The 20484-nt window shown below is 34.5% G+C and overlaps 1 protein-coding gene across 1 annotated transcript; it reads right to left on the bottom strand.

Annotated features, from left to right (window-relative positions):
- Window positions 1-6340: 6340 nt before the first annotated feature.
- On the bottom strand, window positions 6341-18018 carry LOC140166686 (low-density lipoprotein receptor-related protein 12-like). Its single transcript, XM_072190183.1, has 8 exons — window positions 17928-18018; window positions 16343-16717; window positions 15395-15520; window positions 12755-12868; window positions 11422-11495; window positions 8488-8599; window positions 7149-7514; window positions 6341-6471 (listed from the first exon to the last, which is right to left on the bottom strand). Exons 1-8 carry the CDS (start codon window positions 18016-18018, stop codon window positions 6341-6343), a joined length of 1389 nt encoding a protein of 462 aa, XP_072046284.1.
- Between the last annotated feature and the right edge of the window lie 2466 nt (window positions 18019-20484).

Below are 20484 nucleotides of genomic sequence, written 5' to 3'. Positions count from 1 at the left end.
TTTCAAAACTATTAAAAGAATAATACTCACATTTGATCCAAGTTTTTGAGTCCTTTTGTTGCCTGTTCATCGAAATTAAAGTACTCCTCTGCCCTTTCCCCACGGACAAAAACTCTATTTGGATCGGAAAAATGATACAAAAATATTATAATACGCTATTTATTCCGTAGAATATCGACAAAGTCATGATCCCTAAGTTGGCACTACATTTATATCATACAATTATTTAATTGAGTTCAAGTTTCAAGAGCCATATTTTGTAACACATGCTTCATGGGGGGTAGTAATGCTTTTTTTCAATTATAACGTCATTATATGCCGTTATATTTCTATGAACTTTAACGATTTTCACTGAATTTTCTCCTAAATATAAAAGAAAATGACTATTTCAACGTAACAAGTAAAAAGCTCTTGGAAGAATTTTGCAAGAGTGAAATGAAAATCATGGATTTTATTGTAGTAACCAATGGTGGGCCTCACTACTCCCCTCCCCCTCTATGGTCATTTTTGATGGCCGGCCCTACACCCGGTAAGGTGATGGGGGTAAAAAATCATCACTAAAATGGGCCCAAAGAATGGATCTAAGATTAGCTCGCACGCACGTTTGTTTTATGACGGATGACAAACCTTAGGGGGTTTGTTGCAACTCCCCCTAGTAGTTCTAGGGTTAAAGATCGGATAGGAATACTTACAGTGTTTTAAGTGCAGATAATCCCCAGAATGCCTTGTCAAATACAACAGTTAGCGGAACGTCATACAAGAATCTGTAAAATTATTGAAAGATAATTTAAAAGTTCCCGCTTACTCATGTCTAGCTATTAACCATAATAATAATATTATTATCAGCGCAACAGCATATGTGATACATTTTGAGTTGCTAAGCATTTAGTGAATGATAATGACCATTTTCAGGGAAATCTTAGAATAAATATAATGATGACTTTTACATACGTAGCGTTAGACAATTACTTACAATTCTTGAAGCTTGCGTAACTCTTCGAAAACAAGGCTTTTCAGCAACTTGATGTCATTGTATGACAAATCCCTGTAAAACAAAATCTAATTATAATTAACTTCAAATTGATATAGAGTCCACACATTCTGGGATAAATATTTACAGCTCCTATTTATGAAAAGTTAATCAAACATATTTTAGCATGTAAAGAAACCTTTATTCGTTAGCTTTAATAAACTGAAAGAAATATTTCAATCGGCTCGCAATTTTTGAAGATAATTATGCTCTTTTAAAGAAATGAACCCGATTTTCATTCCATCCGCGGAAGATGTTTGGCTACTTCAAAGATTGAACAAGAGTACACGTACAATGCATGAATATCAAGCATTCCTCAATGATAACGGTAGCCTGAAAGGAGCTGTTTGGTATGTCCCTGATTCTTCTGAAGTGAGTTTACTGTGTTGCTTTGCCCTCTACCTGGTTGCCTCCTTGACGAATACAGGTTTCAGCCCCGGTCCTCATTGCATCAATTGCATTGCGTATCCTCCGTGTGCGCTGTATACATGCGAATGCAGTAGTAATACGGTTGCGAAGATGTTGGAGGCTAGCTGGTGATCCTCGCTCATAGTGAATGCGTTCCAAAGCCTAATGCTATTATCTATCCATGTCATTAACAGTGTGTTTCGTTTTAATCTTTAATGTTGTCAAACCTCATCCGTGGACAGAGTGAAAAACGGGTACATTTCTAAAAGAGGGCATATCTTCAAAAATTGTGAGCCGATTGAAATAATTGTTTTGGTTTATTAAAGCTAACGATTTAGATTTCTTTACATACCAAAATAGGGCGCAATGAGGGTTCTGTTTTTATTGGGACACCCTGTAGGTGGATGACACGCAACTGCAATGCAAAGGTTACGGCAGCGGATCCCAAACTGTAGGTCGCGACCGTTTGGGGGTCACGGCCTCTTCTAAAAGTATCACATGACCAGCCCAGGGGGATCAGTTGCCTGATGAAGTCTGATGGTATCAGACGCAACGTGCAAGTTGTAAAAGTAAGTTCTAGTAAAAGATTTAATTGTGATTCCTTCTGACTATTTTTACATGACGAACAATATGAGACAACTTTCCTTGAAATTGGAACACTTTTCCGTTTTAACACCTGTATAGACTATATAATGTGACTTTTTTCTTATAACTTCACCCCTGTGTCATCCTTTAAATCCAATTAAATTCCCTCCCAAAAAACACCCAAGACAGCACCTTTAAAAGACGCCACAAGTATTGTTTGAGTTCAGCATAAAAGTTTTGGTACTAAGATTGAACCAAAGAAACTTGGACCACCAGTAAATGTTGACACTTCCGAGTGTATTAATTGCACAATTGTATAATTAGTAGCACTCAAAAGATTTGTAGTGTTTTATAATGTGTTATGTGAGAAGAAACATAAAGTTGCATAATTAATATAGTCTTTGTTCCATTGAAATGTGAAATTTCTATTAAAAGAATGTGCGCAGAGATGGCTATATTGTTATTGCTATGCTTACAGCCAAATCAGGTTATCAAGTCCGTCAAAGGTACGCTGTTTCAACTCCGTTAACCCATTTCGAGAAAGAGACCTACATGTATAAATAGAACAAAAGCGGTCATTGTATTAGGTTTTTCTGCGTTACACAACCAAAAATATGATATTATTGATACCTGAAGGTTAAGATACCATTTGAATTATATTTAACTATGGCTGATGCTTTTTTGTTTGTTTTTAATTACAATTTATAGACAATAGAAGTTTCCTTTGAAATGTTCATTGGGAATTGCACTTGCTTCTTTGTTTCTATTATCCACAGTACTTAAATGTCACTTACAGAGTACATAAATTCGCCAATCCTTTGAAGTCCCCAGATTCTAGAGATGATAAGTTGTTGCCGTGTAGCTCCCTGTTAAAAGAGTCGAAGGTGAATTTAAATTAGCGGCAGATAAAATAATAATTTCCCTATAACACTTGGGCAAAATTAACGAATTATTTACATTCAAGTTTACTACATTCAAGTTCATACTGTAATTTTATTGAAGTCTGCGGTAAATAGAAGAGCAATATGTTTGGACTTACAAAGAATAAGACAACAGAGGTGTATTTTGAAGTGTTTCCTTCTTCCATCCACGATTGCACCTGACAAGAAGGTTCTTCAAGATCATACAAACAATGGCAGTTTCTTGGACATCGTTTTGTATCTGAAAATTACAAGTTCGTTTTCATTATACTATTTGTGCTCCCTTTTATAAAGTATATTAATTGAGATTTGTGATTTTTTTAAAACAAAAAATCATTAGAATTGTGAATAATTATGGGCGGTAAATAGTGACCTCAGGTTCTAAGATTTTAAAAATCTTTTCAAAACTGTTTACGTAACATTGTATTATTTTGTTGGTCTTCTCCGATATCTGATAATATTTTCCGTTCTGAATTTTTTGGGTTGCGCAAGTATTAGTCCCTCCCCAGCAAACACAAAACGTTTTCGACATCATTCGCAAAAGGTTATAAAAGGTTGTCAGAAAACGTTTAAATGTCGGGTTACATAAAGGATACATTAATGGTATAAAACGTTTTCATAATATTAAAAAACATTTGTTGGTAATTTACTGCACAGCAAACACAAATGTTTTACAGAAAACATTTAGATGTCGTGTTATATAAAGGGTATAAAAACGTTTTAATAACATTCCAAAAACATTTGTGAAAACTTGGTAAAAATCATTCTAAACAGAATGTTATTTTGAGGTTGAAAAAATATTTTGCAAAAAATGTTTGCCCAAAATATTTACAATAACGTTTTAAAAACGTTTTCATGACCTTTATATAACCCGACGTTTAAATGTTATTAAAAGGTTTTGAAAAAAACATTTTAAGAACATTTCTGTGTTTGCTGGGTTCAAATATTTCAACATAATGTTATTGAAGTATTGACGCAATATTTGGCAAAAATGTTTGCAAAAATAGTTTACAATAACATTTTTGAAACATTCAAAATATTGTTGTAGTGTGAACACTTTTCCATACAAAACGTTTTAAAACGTTATCATGACCTTTATATAACCCGACATTTTAATGTTATTAAAACGTTTTTACCTAAACCAAAAGCCAAAATATAACTTATTTAAAACGTTTTTAAAACGTTTTTGTGTTTGCTGGGTTATAATAATGATAATGTACTACAGGGTGATTTAAAATGAACTGTACCCAACTTCACCCAATTTTTGTATATATTTGCGGAGATTGTACATATCAAAAAACTATCATAGAAGGCAGTGATAAGTGTTTTGTAGTAGAAATTTTGAATTTTGATAATAAGTGGTTTTAGTCGGAAGATATCGCATTTTCAAGTTATCATCCCATTTTTTAGACCAACACACGGGACTAAGTTTATCCGTGTTCTCTAACGCGCAGTAACAAAATACAACTACCATGACTACGTACATGTAGAGCAAAACCAAGACAAATGTTATTTCGCATTATTAAATCAATAATATTGATATTCAATTACACTGTCAGGTTTGCAAACATTACATGTTAAATAATACATGTAGAACAAAGGACCCGTTGACTTGAAATTGTAGAGTACGGAAATTTGAATTCAAATAGAAATGGTGTTGGTGCAATATCCATACACTCGTAATTGAGACCTGATTGTTTCACCAATAATAGGAAACATGACCTACTATCTTATTACAGCTTGTACTATAAAATTATTTAAATGTCGGTAAGTATTTAATTTTAATTGTATTTATTTATCAATGCATCTTATTTTCATTGTTAAATAAACAAGCGCAATTTATGTTGAACTAAAAGTGTCTGAGGGCAGTTGAGTGAGCAAAATGCTGTAGAACAGATAGTTTGAATAAAATACTCATCCGTGTGCAACATCGTTTTTGGTGTGTTTTCTAAGAATGCATTTTTCTTCAAAACCATTAGAGATAAATACATGATGTTTTCACCAATAATAGGAAACATACTATCCTGTTACAGCTTATAAACACAAATTATTTAAATGTCGGTAAGTATTTTATTTTTATTTTTGAAGTTGGGTACAGTTCATTTTAAATCACCCTGTATTGGCTAAGGAAACGGTTTCGAAGAGAGAATCAAAGAAATTAGAAAACATTGCCTAATTTTGATAGATATACAACAATCTGTAATATTGAAAATAAAAGAAACATTGCATGTGAGCGCCTTTAACAACAGAGGGAAAGTTGAGCTAAGTTAACGCTTTTAACACTTAAAGGTGTTATAGTAGATGATGGTTGCATTTAATATTATTACTCTGTTGAGCTACCAGTGCACTTGTAATTTGATGTTGATGATTGATAAAATAAAATATGAATGAATGAATGAATGAATGAATGAATGAATGAATGAATGAATGAATGAATGAATGAATGAATGATTGATTAAATAACAGTGTCACTGCCCTTAAATGCCCATTGATTAATTCGGCCGAAAAAATCTGCTCGGAACCCCTTTGCCAACCCAGATACCACCCACCCACACGGCCTCACACACCCCACACCCTATACCCTATCACCCACCCCACCCCCTCCTACACACACCCCCACACCCGCACACACACGTTATCATTAAAATAGAAAAATTAACAATACCACACTCAGTTTCATCGTCTCCAGCAGCACAATGAGTCTGTCCATCACAGACATCTTGTATAGGTACACACATCCGAATATCCACTGAATCGGCCTCGTCAGGTATGAACCGGGGCAAGTAATATATGCTGAAATAATGACATTTTGAAAACCATTCAAATCTTATTACCACAAGTTGATATCACATTTTTGAGACAATAAGTTATAGCAACACCAATGTATTTATAAAAGTTGAAAAGTAAATTGCAATCATTACTAATCCATTTGATTTATTATGCCAATTCTAGCTATCCGCACTATAGCTGTTTGTCTGTATGTCTGTTTGTTTTTAAAGAAAGCAAAATAGGTTTATATATAGATATGTTGACCTGTGATGTCACATCTTTACTTTTCAGATTCCATTTGTTGTTTGAAGACAAAATAATACAGCAGATTATTTAAGGCAGACTACATAAATTATTTTAAAAACCCATACTGAAAATCTTTGTTGTTTCAATTTTATGATATTGTGTAGCTTATAACACATGTAAGTAAGTTTGTTAACATTTTTAGTATTATTTGTTTTGAAACCGAAGTTAATGCAAAACAAATCCACTTCCTCCATGTAGATTTATGCCCTGCAGTTCTTATCTCAAACTAGCAGAGGGCGTACCACAGGTAAAGCACATGCAAACTCATCTATAAGTAAGATGTTCTTAACTTTCTCACAAACATTTCAAAATTTACCAAAAATCAGAGAATGGCATATTTACCACAATGAGTCTCTTCGGCCAAATTCATACAGTCATTAAATCCATCACATTCCGCTGACGAGTCGACACAAACTCCGTCACCACAATCAAAATCTTCTAGCTTACAAATATCTGATCAAATATTTAAGATGAAAACAATATTAGGCAACTAACTATCATGTTAATAATGGTAAAGGTTAGACACAAATTGTGTGTTCTGTAATGAAACTATCTGAGACTAATGGGACTTAAGGGGCAGGGCCCGGACAACTTAGAAGGGGGGATTTTGACGAAAATTGTCAAAAATAGGGCGGCATGAGAGGTCACGACTCACAGGAGGGTAGCTGCCCCTCCCCTCTTCCCCTCCCTTTTCCCACCTCCTCCCTTGATGTCACTCAATATGAAATACAATTCAAACTAGAAATAGTCAAATGAGGTGCGAAAATGTTCACCTACTATCAAAATCCTATGTAGCTGATTCGATAACATGTAATGCATGTGTAGAGCCAAATGGCTCAAAAGTAGTTGGGTAGTTAGAAAATACTACCATGGTAGAGAAACCTGATATAAATCCAAAATTCGAATCATTGTCTTTAATTTCAACCACTTCATTACCGAAAATATTTTATATTATACAAACCATACCCCTGTTTCAATTCTTAGTTGTTAATCTTCGGTCCATTTAATCGGAAATCAAAAAGTAACGATTTCAGTTAAAAATTTATCATATAAGAAAAATAATCCTTTGAAACTACTGGTTGCGGTTTCGTCAATAAATCATCCCTTGTGGATTTTTCAACAATAATTACCTTCAACATCTATTGTTCGTGTGAGGTCTATCTGAAAACCACGCCCGGTTCCAGTGCGATCTGACGCTACTTTAAGCCACATCTGTGCCTCATTTGATACCAGCGTTCGCAACTTGACTTGTCCAGTTAATTTAGCGATGGTGGAACTTTCAATTGCAGAATTGTGGCCATTACCAACAATAAGAAAATCATATCTGTTCTCCATATCAAAATCAATGATATCCAAGATAATTATTCTTTCTCCAGCAGCTCGTACTATCCATTCGCACACCAAGTCATTCCGATAAGACATTGGGTATCCAGGAGTTGTTAATGTTACTATTTCTTCATCCGACCCAATGTAAATGTTTCGAACGCCACATTCACCTTTAAAAAAATAAACGAATAGTATACCCTTGTCTGAAACTTTTTGGTACGGATTAATGCATTCCAATAATAGGAGAATGACGCCTCCATAAAAATGAAATGACGTCTTAATAGTAGTCTCTTGTTATATTAATTAAACCGCTTTATTTTTGTTATTGTGTTTTTATTGAAAAAGGGCAAGCAACAGATGCATGATTGGAACAAGCAAACATAAATCATCAATCATATTACAAATTCACATCAAACACAAATTGCATTATTAAACTACTACTGGTGTATTAATTCCGTTTCTCAAATGTCAAAAACTAAATGTTCTGTACAGTGGAAGCACGTTATTTAAAAGTCATCTGAACCTGTGTCGATGTATAAACAGGTTAAGGAGGTGGGTTGGGCAAAGTGACTTTCTGTGGGTCAACACTAAAAGAAAATGGTTAAAAATACCTAAAACTCTAAAATACGCCGAAAATGACAAAAGGAGTCAAGATGATCCGCATGGGGTTCCACGAATCCCTGGCTACGCTACTGTTCAAGGGGCGAAATTGAAGACCTGAGCGCAAGAAGACCGTGAGTCCACTTGGCCCCTCAACATGTATACACTAAAGTTAGGTATAGTTTGTTAGGGTTTTATAACGTTTAATACATGTTCCAGGGTGAAAACATCATGAAAGGTTGTGAAAGATTTGTTTTGGCCCCTGAACATGTATAAAACATTACCACACTATACGAAACTATACGCAACTTTAGTGTATACATGTTGAGGGGCCTAGTGGACTTACGGTCTTCTTGCGCTCAGGTCTTCAATTACGAAGATGCTCTGAGCTCTGACCATTTGGGAGGACGAAACATCAAGCCATTGGGTGGTATTAAACCTTATTTTATTCCTGTAATATATTACATAATAAACTGAATTGGTAGCGGAAAGAGGGGAAAAGCTCTTTTGAAAGTTCAAAATATGTAGAAAACATAGCCTTACCGCAATTTTCCTCATCAGACATATCAGGACAATCTTGCAAGCCGTCACATCTTTGATAACTGTGAAGACATACTAACCCTATGGCATGAAAAGTCTTCTGTTCTACATGTTGCTGAAATTAAATATATAATAGACGAATCAATTTACGTTAGAGCTTGACAAAATTGGAACACCAATGATTTTGCTTACTAGTGACTCTAAACAACCTCCAGTATGACTTATCCAAAACAAAAGGAAATGGTAATTTGCATATATTCAAAATGGCCGCTATTGCAAGATCTCAAATTTTAAAATTGGGCAAACATGGATTATAAAAAAACATCTTAATTGTATTCTTCTCATTATTAAGATTCGGAAAAAGTAAAGATTGCACTATCTCCGATGTACAATCAAATGTTAATTTTTGGTTTAAATGCTCCGATTTTGATCAAAGTGATCTAAAATTGTTCCGCTTGGAACAACATTTTAAACAAATAATAGTTTGCTATATATCTGGTGTTTTGTTACCTCAGTAACATCACAAAATAGGTCAAGGTTAAAATGATTCAGTGGGCTTTGAATTCTTTGCCGAAATGGTTCATATGGTGTCGTATTGACACGAATATCTTTACTGATTTGTGCACCAGTTTCGTTTGTCATAATAATTAACCGCAATACTTACTATTTGATTCTGTTGTAGAGAGTTCCAATAAAAATCCAGTAAAGCCGTAATTCCATCGGAATGAATCAAACGTCAGTGTTATGTCCGTGTTATTTATTACAATGAAATTAGGTGGTCGGTCACCAGTCAATTCATAAAATGTCGTTATCTCATTTCCGAACTTGAGGTAATCATACGGAAGAGCTAGGTTAAAATCAAGGAATTCTATAAATAGCACTCGATCCCCTACGACGGATACAGTCCAAGTGCATAATATATCTAACGGGTATAAGCCGGGATATCCTGGTGATGTCAGATTAACTACTTCAGAATGGTGTAAAATAATCGTGTTTTCTCCACATAGAACTGTAGGACCATTGAACAAAACAGAATAATGGTGCATAACTATAATTTAAGATTACACATTTTACAAACTATTTTTCTTTCCTACATTTTGGCTTTGAAAGGATTATTTTGCGATTCTAGCATCTCATCCTCTTTTTATGGTATGTTTGAGTAGATATCCACGACAAGAGTTTATTCCAAGATTTCAGTTGATTATGATTTTGCGTTTGGCCACTGTGCTGTAATTTCGTTCTGTTAACAGAACACAAATACAACGTTGAAGCTTTTTACTAAGCTGATGAATCTGCAAGAAATTTGTTGAACACAAATATGTATCCAGAGTTTTCCGGTGGTTACAAAAATCTCATTTGTTTTTAAAGCGGGGATGAGGCTACGGATCACGAAATGCCCTTTAAAAACTATAACTCTTTTTACCAATGTTCGGTTACACCAAGGAACATGGCAAAGGTTGTCATTCATTATCGCCCTCCCACCCCATTCCGCGTGAAAAATTGCATTGGAGATAAATCGTTTTATATTTCTGCTCCCATGAACAGCTTCCCAAGAAGGACTTATTTCTATCTATCATATTGACTTTTTTTTTGCTTTTCCTTTGTTTTATTTTATTTTATCAAGTTGGAGAGGCGCCTTATTAAGAGTTGTTTATGTATGGATAAATGAATGGATGTGTGGAGGTTTGGGGTGTGTATGTAGGGGTGTAGGGGTGTATATATATATATCATGAACAACTATGTTAAATATTTTACTACCCGTGTGCATACGGTAACATACCATCACAACCCAACTCATCGGAACCATGCAAACACTGAGGTATATTATCACACAAGGCGGCTTGATACAGACATCCATATCCAGAGTGACACTGAAACTCATCATTTGCACATTTCACTGATAAAAAAAGGGTAAAGAGGAGAAAAAGTAGTACTACCACAAATCTGCAAAGAATTGTATAAACTAAACAGTGAGATAAACACCATATTTTTACAGAAGGTGGGTGAAATGTATATTGCTATTTGCTGGGTTCCGCCATTATGCACTATGGGGTGAGCCTCGAACTGTCAGCATACATGAAAGGAAGAATTACGAAAACTTCAACACGGAATGTTACATCACTGGTTCAATTCCCATTCATGTATGCTGCCAGTTTGAAGCTCTCCATATATATGGCATAATGGCGGAACCCTGCAAGTAGTGATTAAGCTGGATTAAATTTAGAGAATAAATTAGGTATTGCTTTTAGCCGCTGTCGTGCATCAATCGTCCACGGGCGACATCATTATTTTAAGTAGAACGAGGCGAAGCAGAGTTGTATTATGTCATATACAATTATGTCACCCATGTTATTTGAAATAATAGATGCACGACAGCGACTTAAAACAATACATTTATTCTCATTCTTAAACACTTCATATAAAGATAATTACATTAATCATAAGTATATCATGATTTTACCAAATTAAATCCTACATTTTACAAGGAATTACATAATGACTTCGATCAGGCCCGTTATTGCATTGCGCCTCAGATTGGTTCAAATAGCATCGTATTGCTGGGCCCTTTTTATCGTGTCATATATTGAAGGAACTTTCTCAAGTGTTAAAGAATATTATATATTGTCACAACTTGTTTTTAACTCCAAGACATTATATAATCTGGATTTTCAGTCCTGTTTTGCATTTTTTTCAACCTCAGATTGGGACAAGAATAGCATCGTATCAAGGCGTCGACTGCACTGGCGCACAGACAACAGTTGTGGAGTTACAGTCAAAAATGAGGGAAAACCAATATTTGATCAATAAATCAATAACTACTTGCTTTGAGTTGTTGAATTTTCAGTACAGTAGTTGCATATATTGTATACATATCTTACTTGTTTAACTCCAAGAAAATGTAAAAATACCAAAATTACCATTATATTTAAACATTACCAAACTCTCCCGTAGCTCCAGGTCCACGTCAAATCCCCATTTACTCTCATTACCAGTGGTAAAGGTGACCCATCCTGACGTAGAATTCAAAGTAAGCGTATTTATACTAATATCACCAGCCAAACGAAGAACTGTTGTTTCTTCAGATATATTATTCCCATAACCTACGGTGAAATAATCCCCACTGTCCACACCGAAGTTTATAAATGTCATCAAAATGTAGCCAGGACTCGTGCCTTGAATGAACCAATCGCAATATAGGTTTGGCGCGTAGTTATATGGGTAGCGAGGAATAGAATGCAGGCGAGTTACGTTGTACTTGTTCAATGTGATTTCAGAGTCACCGCAAAAGCCTGAAAAAGAGTGCATTTTTTACAGTTTCCAGACATATTATATTATATACTTCACTTAATGCCGATGTGTATATCAAAAGTGAAAACAAATATTTCATCAGTCTAGTACTCCAAACTTTATTGAAATTCGAAAGAATTTTATGTGACAGTAGCTTTGTAGTGACGATCGAGGTCAATGGAAGTTAAACCGTCATTTAGACTCAAGACTAGTAACTAAAATATAAATATTATTACAACAGACGAGCTGTGACACTTTTTGCGTTTCGACAATGGCAAACACTTCAAAAATGGCACCATTTTGGATCAAATGGATGAGGTGCGGACACTTAAAAGTTTTTAGCAACACTTAACCATCATATATGTGACCGTACACGACGAATGAGCCGTAAATTCCTACCCGGTCAATTTTTATTTGGTGTTTAGAAAATATACATCAAAAGCTTTAAAAAGGTATATCATTTGACTTCAAACGATATCCAGAAGCGGGGTTATTGTTTGTTGAACTTTGCTCCTTCAACAAGATGGTAGCTTTATTCGTTTCTCTTTTCCCACATTGCTGGCAATAAATATCAAACAGTCATAATTAGTGGTCATTTCAAATCATCCCCAAGTCAATGAGGTTCAAGAAAGTTATCTCATTGTTAATATTATTGTTGGTTATTCATACCTATACAAAATACAATGCCTGGTAACCCACCACTTGAACAGGATTTAGCCAAAGCAAACAAAGACCAAACCTATTAAAAATTCTATAGCCATCTAAAGTAGAAGCTTATTATCCTCGTCAACAATAGGCTTATTAATTGGTGTTTGACTATCAAATGAGATAGATGTCGCGCCAACTTGCGGTAACCGATGAATACGACCTCCATACACATTTTACACTGTAACTCAGAATACAATTTAGGACATTTACGGCTCATTCGTGCTGTACGTTCACATATTTCCATATATCTCCGGATAAATAATACATTACTTACCGCACTCGTATTCGTCTGACTCGTCATAACAATCAAAGTTGACATCACAAACTAAACTCTGATCGATACAACTATAACCAGATTGACATTTAAACTCACTCTGGTGACATGTCTCTGAAATTAATAATAATAAATAAATAAATAAATAAATAAATAAATAAATAAATAAATAAATAAATAAATAAATAAATAAATAAATAAATAAATAAATAAATAAATAAATAAATAAATAAATAAATAAATAAACGTTGATCCACAAGCCTCAGCACACTTAACATAAATTAATTTAGTGAAAAGCTGAGCTCATGATATATATATAATGCCGGGTCTTTTTGTTTCAATATCTTAGGGTACGGTTGCGCAGCGGTACTGGCTCTGCTTCACAATCGGTGGCATGGGAGTTTTGGGAAAATAAATTCGCCGACAGACGAAAAAAATCGCCTCACTGAAAGAAAAATATCCCTCACCGAATCCTGTATAAAGGTATACATTTAAATGGAAATCTTCACGGTCGGCGGCGGAAAAACCATTTCGCCGCCGCCTGATTCAAACTCCCATGTCCCCGCCCTGAGAATCAAATGGTGCGAAAGGTTTGGCAACAAAACGATTCTCTCATAAACGCATCTATGCACCGTTTCCACCTCAATACACCTGAGCACACAACTGTTTCCAAGCACAGTTAGCCTAGCAATGCCTTGTCTCTACACAGTCTGTGTTTACACTACACGGTTGAGTGCATAGCATCATGAGCTATGCGAGCTGGTGACTAGTGGAAAATACGGCATCTGTGATTAGTTTTTGTCCAAATCCCGAATGTTCCCGTCATCCAATCAAGTGTTTATATCGAACAAAAGCTAACACTTCCCGCTAAAAACAACTTTTTTCATTACGTCAACAGATGACGCAATTCAATTTTTATAGCAAGGCGAATGTAGTAAATCTGTTGAAAACGGCCTATTCACGCACAATTTTTGACCAAGATGTAGATTTGGTAGTAAATACCCCGGTTGATCCTTACAAATGAAAGAGCACACGTATATTGTCCATATACTAGATTCATTGCAATGAGTAATGGCCAATTCTCTTAAATTGCAAATCTTGTGCAAAAAGTTACTATTTTCGCCTGTTTTGTCTTACGGTTTTAAAGTCAATGAACAATGTCTTTGCTTAAAGAGTGCATCGAAATTGATATGAAACGTCTGCAAGACCATGCATTCCAATACCATTATTCCATTGCGTAATCCTCCCCAACTATATTCGCATCACCAGTGCCGCCGAGAGCCACGACGGGCCCGGGGTAAAATGAACGCACGTGTCCCCTTTGGTCGACGATGACGTGCATAAGTTATGGGTGGGGTCATGTTAAAAGAAGCGATAAGATAAATTTCCTATATGACATTAGGGAATGGGTTTTGGTTTAAAATCTTTCAACACATTTCGAAGCGGAGCGAAGCTCCCAGATTTTTTTTCTTGAAAAATGCCAAAATGTGGCATTGAACAAGTGAATTGTGAGCGACGCGCGCGAAAATTTGCGATTTGAAAGTAGCGTCTTTTGCTACCAGAGTAAGTTTCTCGGGACAAATGTTTCAATCTTGGGTTATTTTAATTTAAATGTACGCCTATCATTATTGGAACCATTATAATGAAGGTATAATAATGCGTATAAATATATTATCATACTTAATGCCTTTTACAAATTTGGCATATGATAACACATGGTCATTCAAGAAGAGGGTATTTACTTGGGTCGTTGTAAGTGACTGAACACATTTTGTGATAAGAATTTAGTGTTTAGCTTACCAAGATCAAGAATTCTTTCTATTTTGACAAAAAAGCCACCATCAAACCAATCCGCCCATTGTCTAAACTTTATCCACATATTAGAGTTATCTATCAGGATTTTGTTTATAACTGTCCAGAAGAATTGTCCTACGATGTAGTCAGAGGTAAAAATATCACCAACGCCAATGTCAAATTGCCATACATCAATGAATATGATAGAAACATCATACTGTCCAGGAGTGGGTGGGCGATACGAAATGCCAAATACAGGTCAGATCAACCGGGCGAAACTCTGGAAAACTTGGTGAGGTCAGATAGGTAACATCGCCCGCAACCATCGTAATGTTTGATATTGTTTCACAAGCATCTATTAAATGAAAGCAAATGTTGTGAATCACATTGTAATGAATTTGCATTGTTATAAATATTGCATAATTTTGCACAATCTTTACTTTGTGTAAGTAAACCAAAGACAATATAAACTGGCACTTGTTTGTTTTTTCTAGTAAACAAAATCCTAGTCCAGCCTTAATATCTTTTCTCGGTATAACTTATCATAACATTATTGAAGAATAATCAACAATAGTTGCTTAATTTACTCACGGCAATGCCATTCGTCAGATCCATCCATACAATGTAATACATTGTCACAAACCATAGATTGGGCCACACACCCGAACCCTGAGGCACACTAAAATTCATCATTGGTACACCTGTCTGAAATGACAAAAGGAGTGCGTAATATTGTGATAAAGAACCGTAAGCAATGCTAACAAAAATGAAGATATCCCATTTTATGTCAACACTCAAAATATTTGCGATATGGTCATTCACATCGGTCTTGTTAAAAATTCTTACCACAGTCAAGGATTGCTTCCACAAACTTTTCGTAATCAGAACAGTTTCTGCAAACAAGAACATCGCCAAGGCATCCACTACCAGAATATTGAGATCCACACAGTAAATGGCCTCCAACACATGGAACTGTAAAACAATGAGCCAAGAAATGAACCATAAATTTACAAACTCATGCCAGCCAAAGTTATTTAACAATGACCGCTGTTCCAATATTACATAATACCATAACAAAAACAAACGAATCCGTTTGTAAGCTCTCTTCAATCGACCAATCTTTTAACGGTTGATGATAGGAATCCAAATAGATTGAAAAATAGATATTTGAAATAGATATTTAAATGGAATCTTAAACTGATTCTACCACCAAATAAAGTGTTACTTCAATGTACTGCCAAATGGCATGCGCTCGCGTTTGCATATGGTTGGAATGAGATTTCAAACATTTTAGAGTGAATATTCTCAATCTTTGTATTAATTGGAAACGATTTTCCCTAAATGCAGTCGACAAAAGATTGAAAAGCAATGAAAATCCTTTCAACTCAATATTTAATCTGAACAGATTAGTCCATGCAATCGGTAAAAGATTCGTCTTTTTAAAGGAGGATTTCGTGATCCTAGCATCCTCTATTTATGACATTTTTCACGAAACAAGCTTATTCGCAAAATTTCAGTTGATTCTGATTTTGCGTTTGCGAGTTATGCATGATTATGTGTATAGGCCACTGTTGTAATTTCGTTCTGGTGCACCAGAAACGAAATTCAAATTTGACGATATTTTTGCTAAACGAATTAATCTGCAAGAAATTTTTGGTACATAAACATTATGTAGCCAGAGGTTTCCAGTGGTATAAAAATCTCAATTTTTTTTGAATAAAGTGGGGGATGAGGCTGTGGATCACGAAATGCCCCTTTAATTGAATAAACATAATGAGTAATTTCACCACTCACCTGAATTTAACACTCTTTTAACATTGATAGAAAAGCCTCTGCTGCGATATTTGTATCCTGACTGAAGCCTTATCCAAATATCACTTTCCTCTAACACCAATGTTGTACCAGGCGAAACATAGGAATCTTCCTGCAACACTACAGTGCCTGATGAGGAACTATTGTCTCCTATCCCGACAGAGAAGTAATCGTAATAATAGCCATTTATGAGAAGTAACGCCAGTTCGTGAATGTCTACAATGAAGCTTCCATTATCATTGGAAGTGAAGTATAATGTCATATCTAAGCTATCTGGATAGAATCTCGGATAACCAGGTGAGGTTACGTTTACTGATTGACCTGTTGTCAGATGAATCACTTTTGAAAAACTATCCTCTGCAAAAAAATTACAGCGCATAAAATAGTTTGTTCATTCATTTATATATATATTTATTTATTTAATTAATTCTTTACAACACAACAGAATAATTATTGTTTGCGTACATATGACGCATTAAACGCATAAAAGGTACGATGAAAATCTTTATTTATTATTTATTCATTATTTATTTATTTATTTATTTATTTATTTATTTATTTATTTATTTATTTATTTATTTATTTATTTATTTATTTATTTATTTATTTATTTATTTATTATTTTACAAGTGCATTTAACACATGGCAATGGCATGTCATCCACACTCTTCAGTTGCACTGTCAAAAAGTGTATATAATTATATATTTCGTCCTAGATTTTATAGTTGAGCACTGTATCTAATGATGGTTTCACTGTAATTTCTTACTATTTATTTTTATTTAATTTATTTATTTTACCACCTTTTTTAACTCCTTAACGTTGGACAGAAACTCTAGAAACCGTACAAATTGATTATTTTAAATAAATGTCTCAGAATATGATTTACGCCTTCTTTACAAACGGTCATATGTGATGCGATCAAGCAAAATCAGTCGGAACTCGGAAATATTGATTTTTAGATATTGCCAAACAAAGGAAATATTTCTTTTTGTTTCCTTTTGTTTTGGAAAGTTTTTAATTGCGCGTATCTTTGGAACTGGTTGTTCAATGGGTGTTTTTTTGTAAATGCTTTTTACTGCCCTATAAGAAACTCAAAATTTAGTATTTCCGAGTTCCGATTGATTTTGCTTGATCGCGTCACATTATGAATAATTACGTGAAGCAATGGTAAATAAATAGGTTGCAAAACATCACGTTTTCCCTTCACAATGTCAATGAACACGTTTTAATTTACTTTATTTTATTTTCAAACCCATCATCGTGTTTAAATGCAATGGGTGTGAATTTCTATTTAATAATTATATTTTACATTATAAACACAATCATAAAGCCATCAACCTACTAGTTCCACAATGACGATTCACAGGTTTGCTGCATTAATCAAATTATTTCACTGGAAGCATGTTTATGCAAAATAATAATCATGATAGAAAATAAACACAATAAAACGATGCAATTGAAGTATGTCAGCGTAGATATTTTCTTTCAAACTTAATATTTTATCACGTTTCTTACACTCAAAAATAAATTAAATAAAAAATATAATAAATATTGCTAAACACTAACCTGCACCAACGATGGATATTGACATGAGCACAAAAAGCAAAGTATATGTATAAAACCTTGCAGAATCTTTCCTCTTGGTGTCGAAAGCCATTATCTAGTATTATGAATCCGAAATTAACGAAAGCATTCCTCAAGTACTTTTCCACTTCTGCATTAGTGTTAATTATACGAAGCTGAGATTGATCTCGATTCTGCCCATTTCTATTGCAACTGAATCGTGTACAAGTATAAAGAATATGTGACTTGTTCTGACGCTATTCAAACGAACGATGATTGGTTGCCGCTACAATATAGAAAACCATGCTGTGATCTAATCAACTTTCAAGCGAGTGACGTCATTGTATACAGGGTGTCCCTGCAAGAATTGTTATTGCCAGGAACTGAATTTTGAATTTTGACAATTGACCGCTCCGTTTTTAAAATCAAAGAATTTTACGAAACTCCCTCATTTTCAAGCCTTTCCACGGAATCCATATCTATCAATGACAGACGCAACATGCGCTGATGATGCGCAATGATTAGGCCATCTTAATTGTTAATCTTAATAGTTCGTCTCAAAGCCCTTCCCAAGTTAAAAACCTAATACGAAATGCGGTTTTAATTAGTTTTTTTGTTTTGTTTTTTTTAACTTTAATTTGGTAATAGATAGACCACCTTTTCATCTCTCAGGTTGCACTGTCATGACTGTGGTCAAGATGAAGAATTGAGATTTACGCTTTAAAGTATGTTGACATCTGACAATGTGAGATATGATATTTTTGTGTGAATAACTCGAACAAAAAAAACCGGGTGATTTTGCTAATGCGCACGGGGCTATGAGACGAATTATTAAATCAAGATGGCCTTAGCACTCTGACTATAATATACTATATGTGACCGTACACGGCAAATGAGCCGTAAATTCCTCCCCGGTCAAATTTATTTTATTTCGTGTTTAGAAAATATACACCATAAGCTTTACAATGGTATATTATTTGACTTCAAACGGTATCCAGAAGCGGGGTTATGGTTTGTTGAACTTTGCTCCTTCAACAAAATGGTAGCTTTTTTCGTTTCTACATGTGTCTCTTTTTCCATATTGCTGGCAATAAATATCAAACAGTCATAATTGGCAGTCATATCAAATCATCCCCAATCAACGAGGTTCAAGAAAGTTCTCTCATTGTTAATTGTTGGTTATACACACCTATACAAAATACAATGCCTGGTAACCCACCACTGGAACTGGATTTAGCCAAAGCAAACAAAGACCAGAGCTATTAAAAATTATATTGCCATCTAAGGTAGAAGCTTATTATCCTCTTCAACAATAGGATTATTATTGGTGACCTTCCTGCACAGGGAATTTACGGCTCATTCGCGCTGTACGGTCACATATAGATCATCGGTATTTGAATCCGTGGGAAGGCTTGAAAATGAGGGAGTTTCGTAAAATTCATATATTTCAAGAACGGTATGGTCAATTGTCAAAATTCAAAAATTGTGTGATAGCTGATTTATTCCTCAACTAAACCAAGTATTTAGTTATGATTAGTTGTGGCGATAAAATACCCAAACAAGTTTTCGACGATATAGTTCTTTCAGGGACACCCTGTATATCAACGGGACCTTATTCTCTTTCAGAATGTTATTTGTATATTATCCACATTTATGCATTGAAATACATTATAAATGAACAACTTATTTTAATCAGGAATTGATCAAATAATCAATTATTAAATTGAATGGTTTGATTATTGAACAACCAATTTATGAATTATATTAATTAAATGATTAAATACTTTAGTAAATAATTGATTAATTAATCATTGTAATTCATTCATTCATGGGTTAACTTATAATTCATTAAATAACATATTTTGAATATCTTCCTTCTACGGAATGATTTTACGCTCATATAATAATCGTTATGAACACGGCGGAGTGCCGAATACGCAAAATTGCTGTTCTGAGTAAACGGCGTTTGAAAATCTTGGACCATTCCATTGGTCCTTCTAAAAATTGAGAACATTCTTGAGCACTCATTTGAAATGTATATTATAGAAGTGAATGTGCACGAATTATTTGCAATAATCAAATGTTCTGAAACAATCGATATCATATGGGCGGCCATAAATAATAAAGGTCTCATAAATAAACACACAACAAGGTCTCAAAAGTATAATAAGGTCTCAAAAACACAGAAAGCTCTCAGAAACAAACACACAGTAATGTCTCAATAGCACAATACGGTCTCAAAAACAGAGAAAGGTCTCAGAAACAAACACACAACAATGTCTCAATAGTATAATAAGGTCTCAAAAACAGGGAGAGGTCTCAAATACAGAGAAAGGTCTCAAAAACAGAGAAAGGTCTCAAAAACAGAGAAAGGTCTCAAACAAAAACAGAGAAAGGTCTCAAAAACAGAGAAAGGTCTCAAAAACACGAGAAAGGTCTCAAAAAAAAAGGTCTCAAAAACACGTTCTGGTCTCAAAAACACGTTATGGTCTCAAAAACACGTTATGGTCTCAAAAACACGTTATGATCTCAAAAACACGTTATGGTCTCAAAAACACGT

This window comes from Amphiura filiformis, chromosome 12 (genome assembly GCF_039555335.1).
Source record: "Amphiura filiformis chromosome 12, Afil_fr2py, whole genome shotgun sequence".
In the NCBI taxonomy this organism is placed as follows: domain Eukaryota; kingdom Metazoa; phylum Echinodermata; class Ophiuroidea; order Amphilepidida; family Amphiuridae; genus Amphiura; species Amphiura filiformis.
The sequence above is the reverse complement of the archived record's forward strand: the minus strand, read 5'-3'. Positions and strand labels throughout refer to the sequence as shown.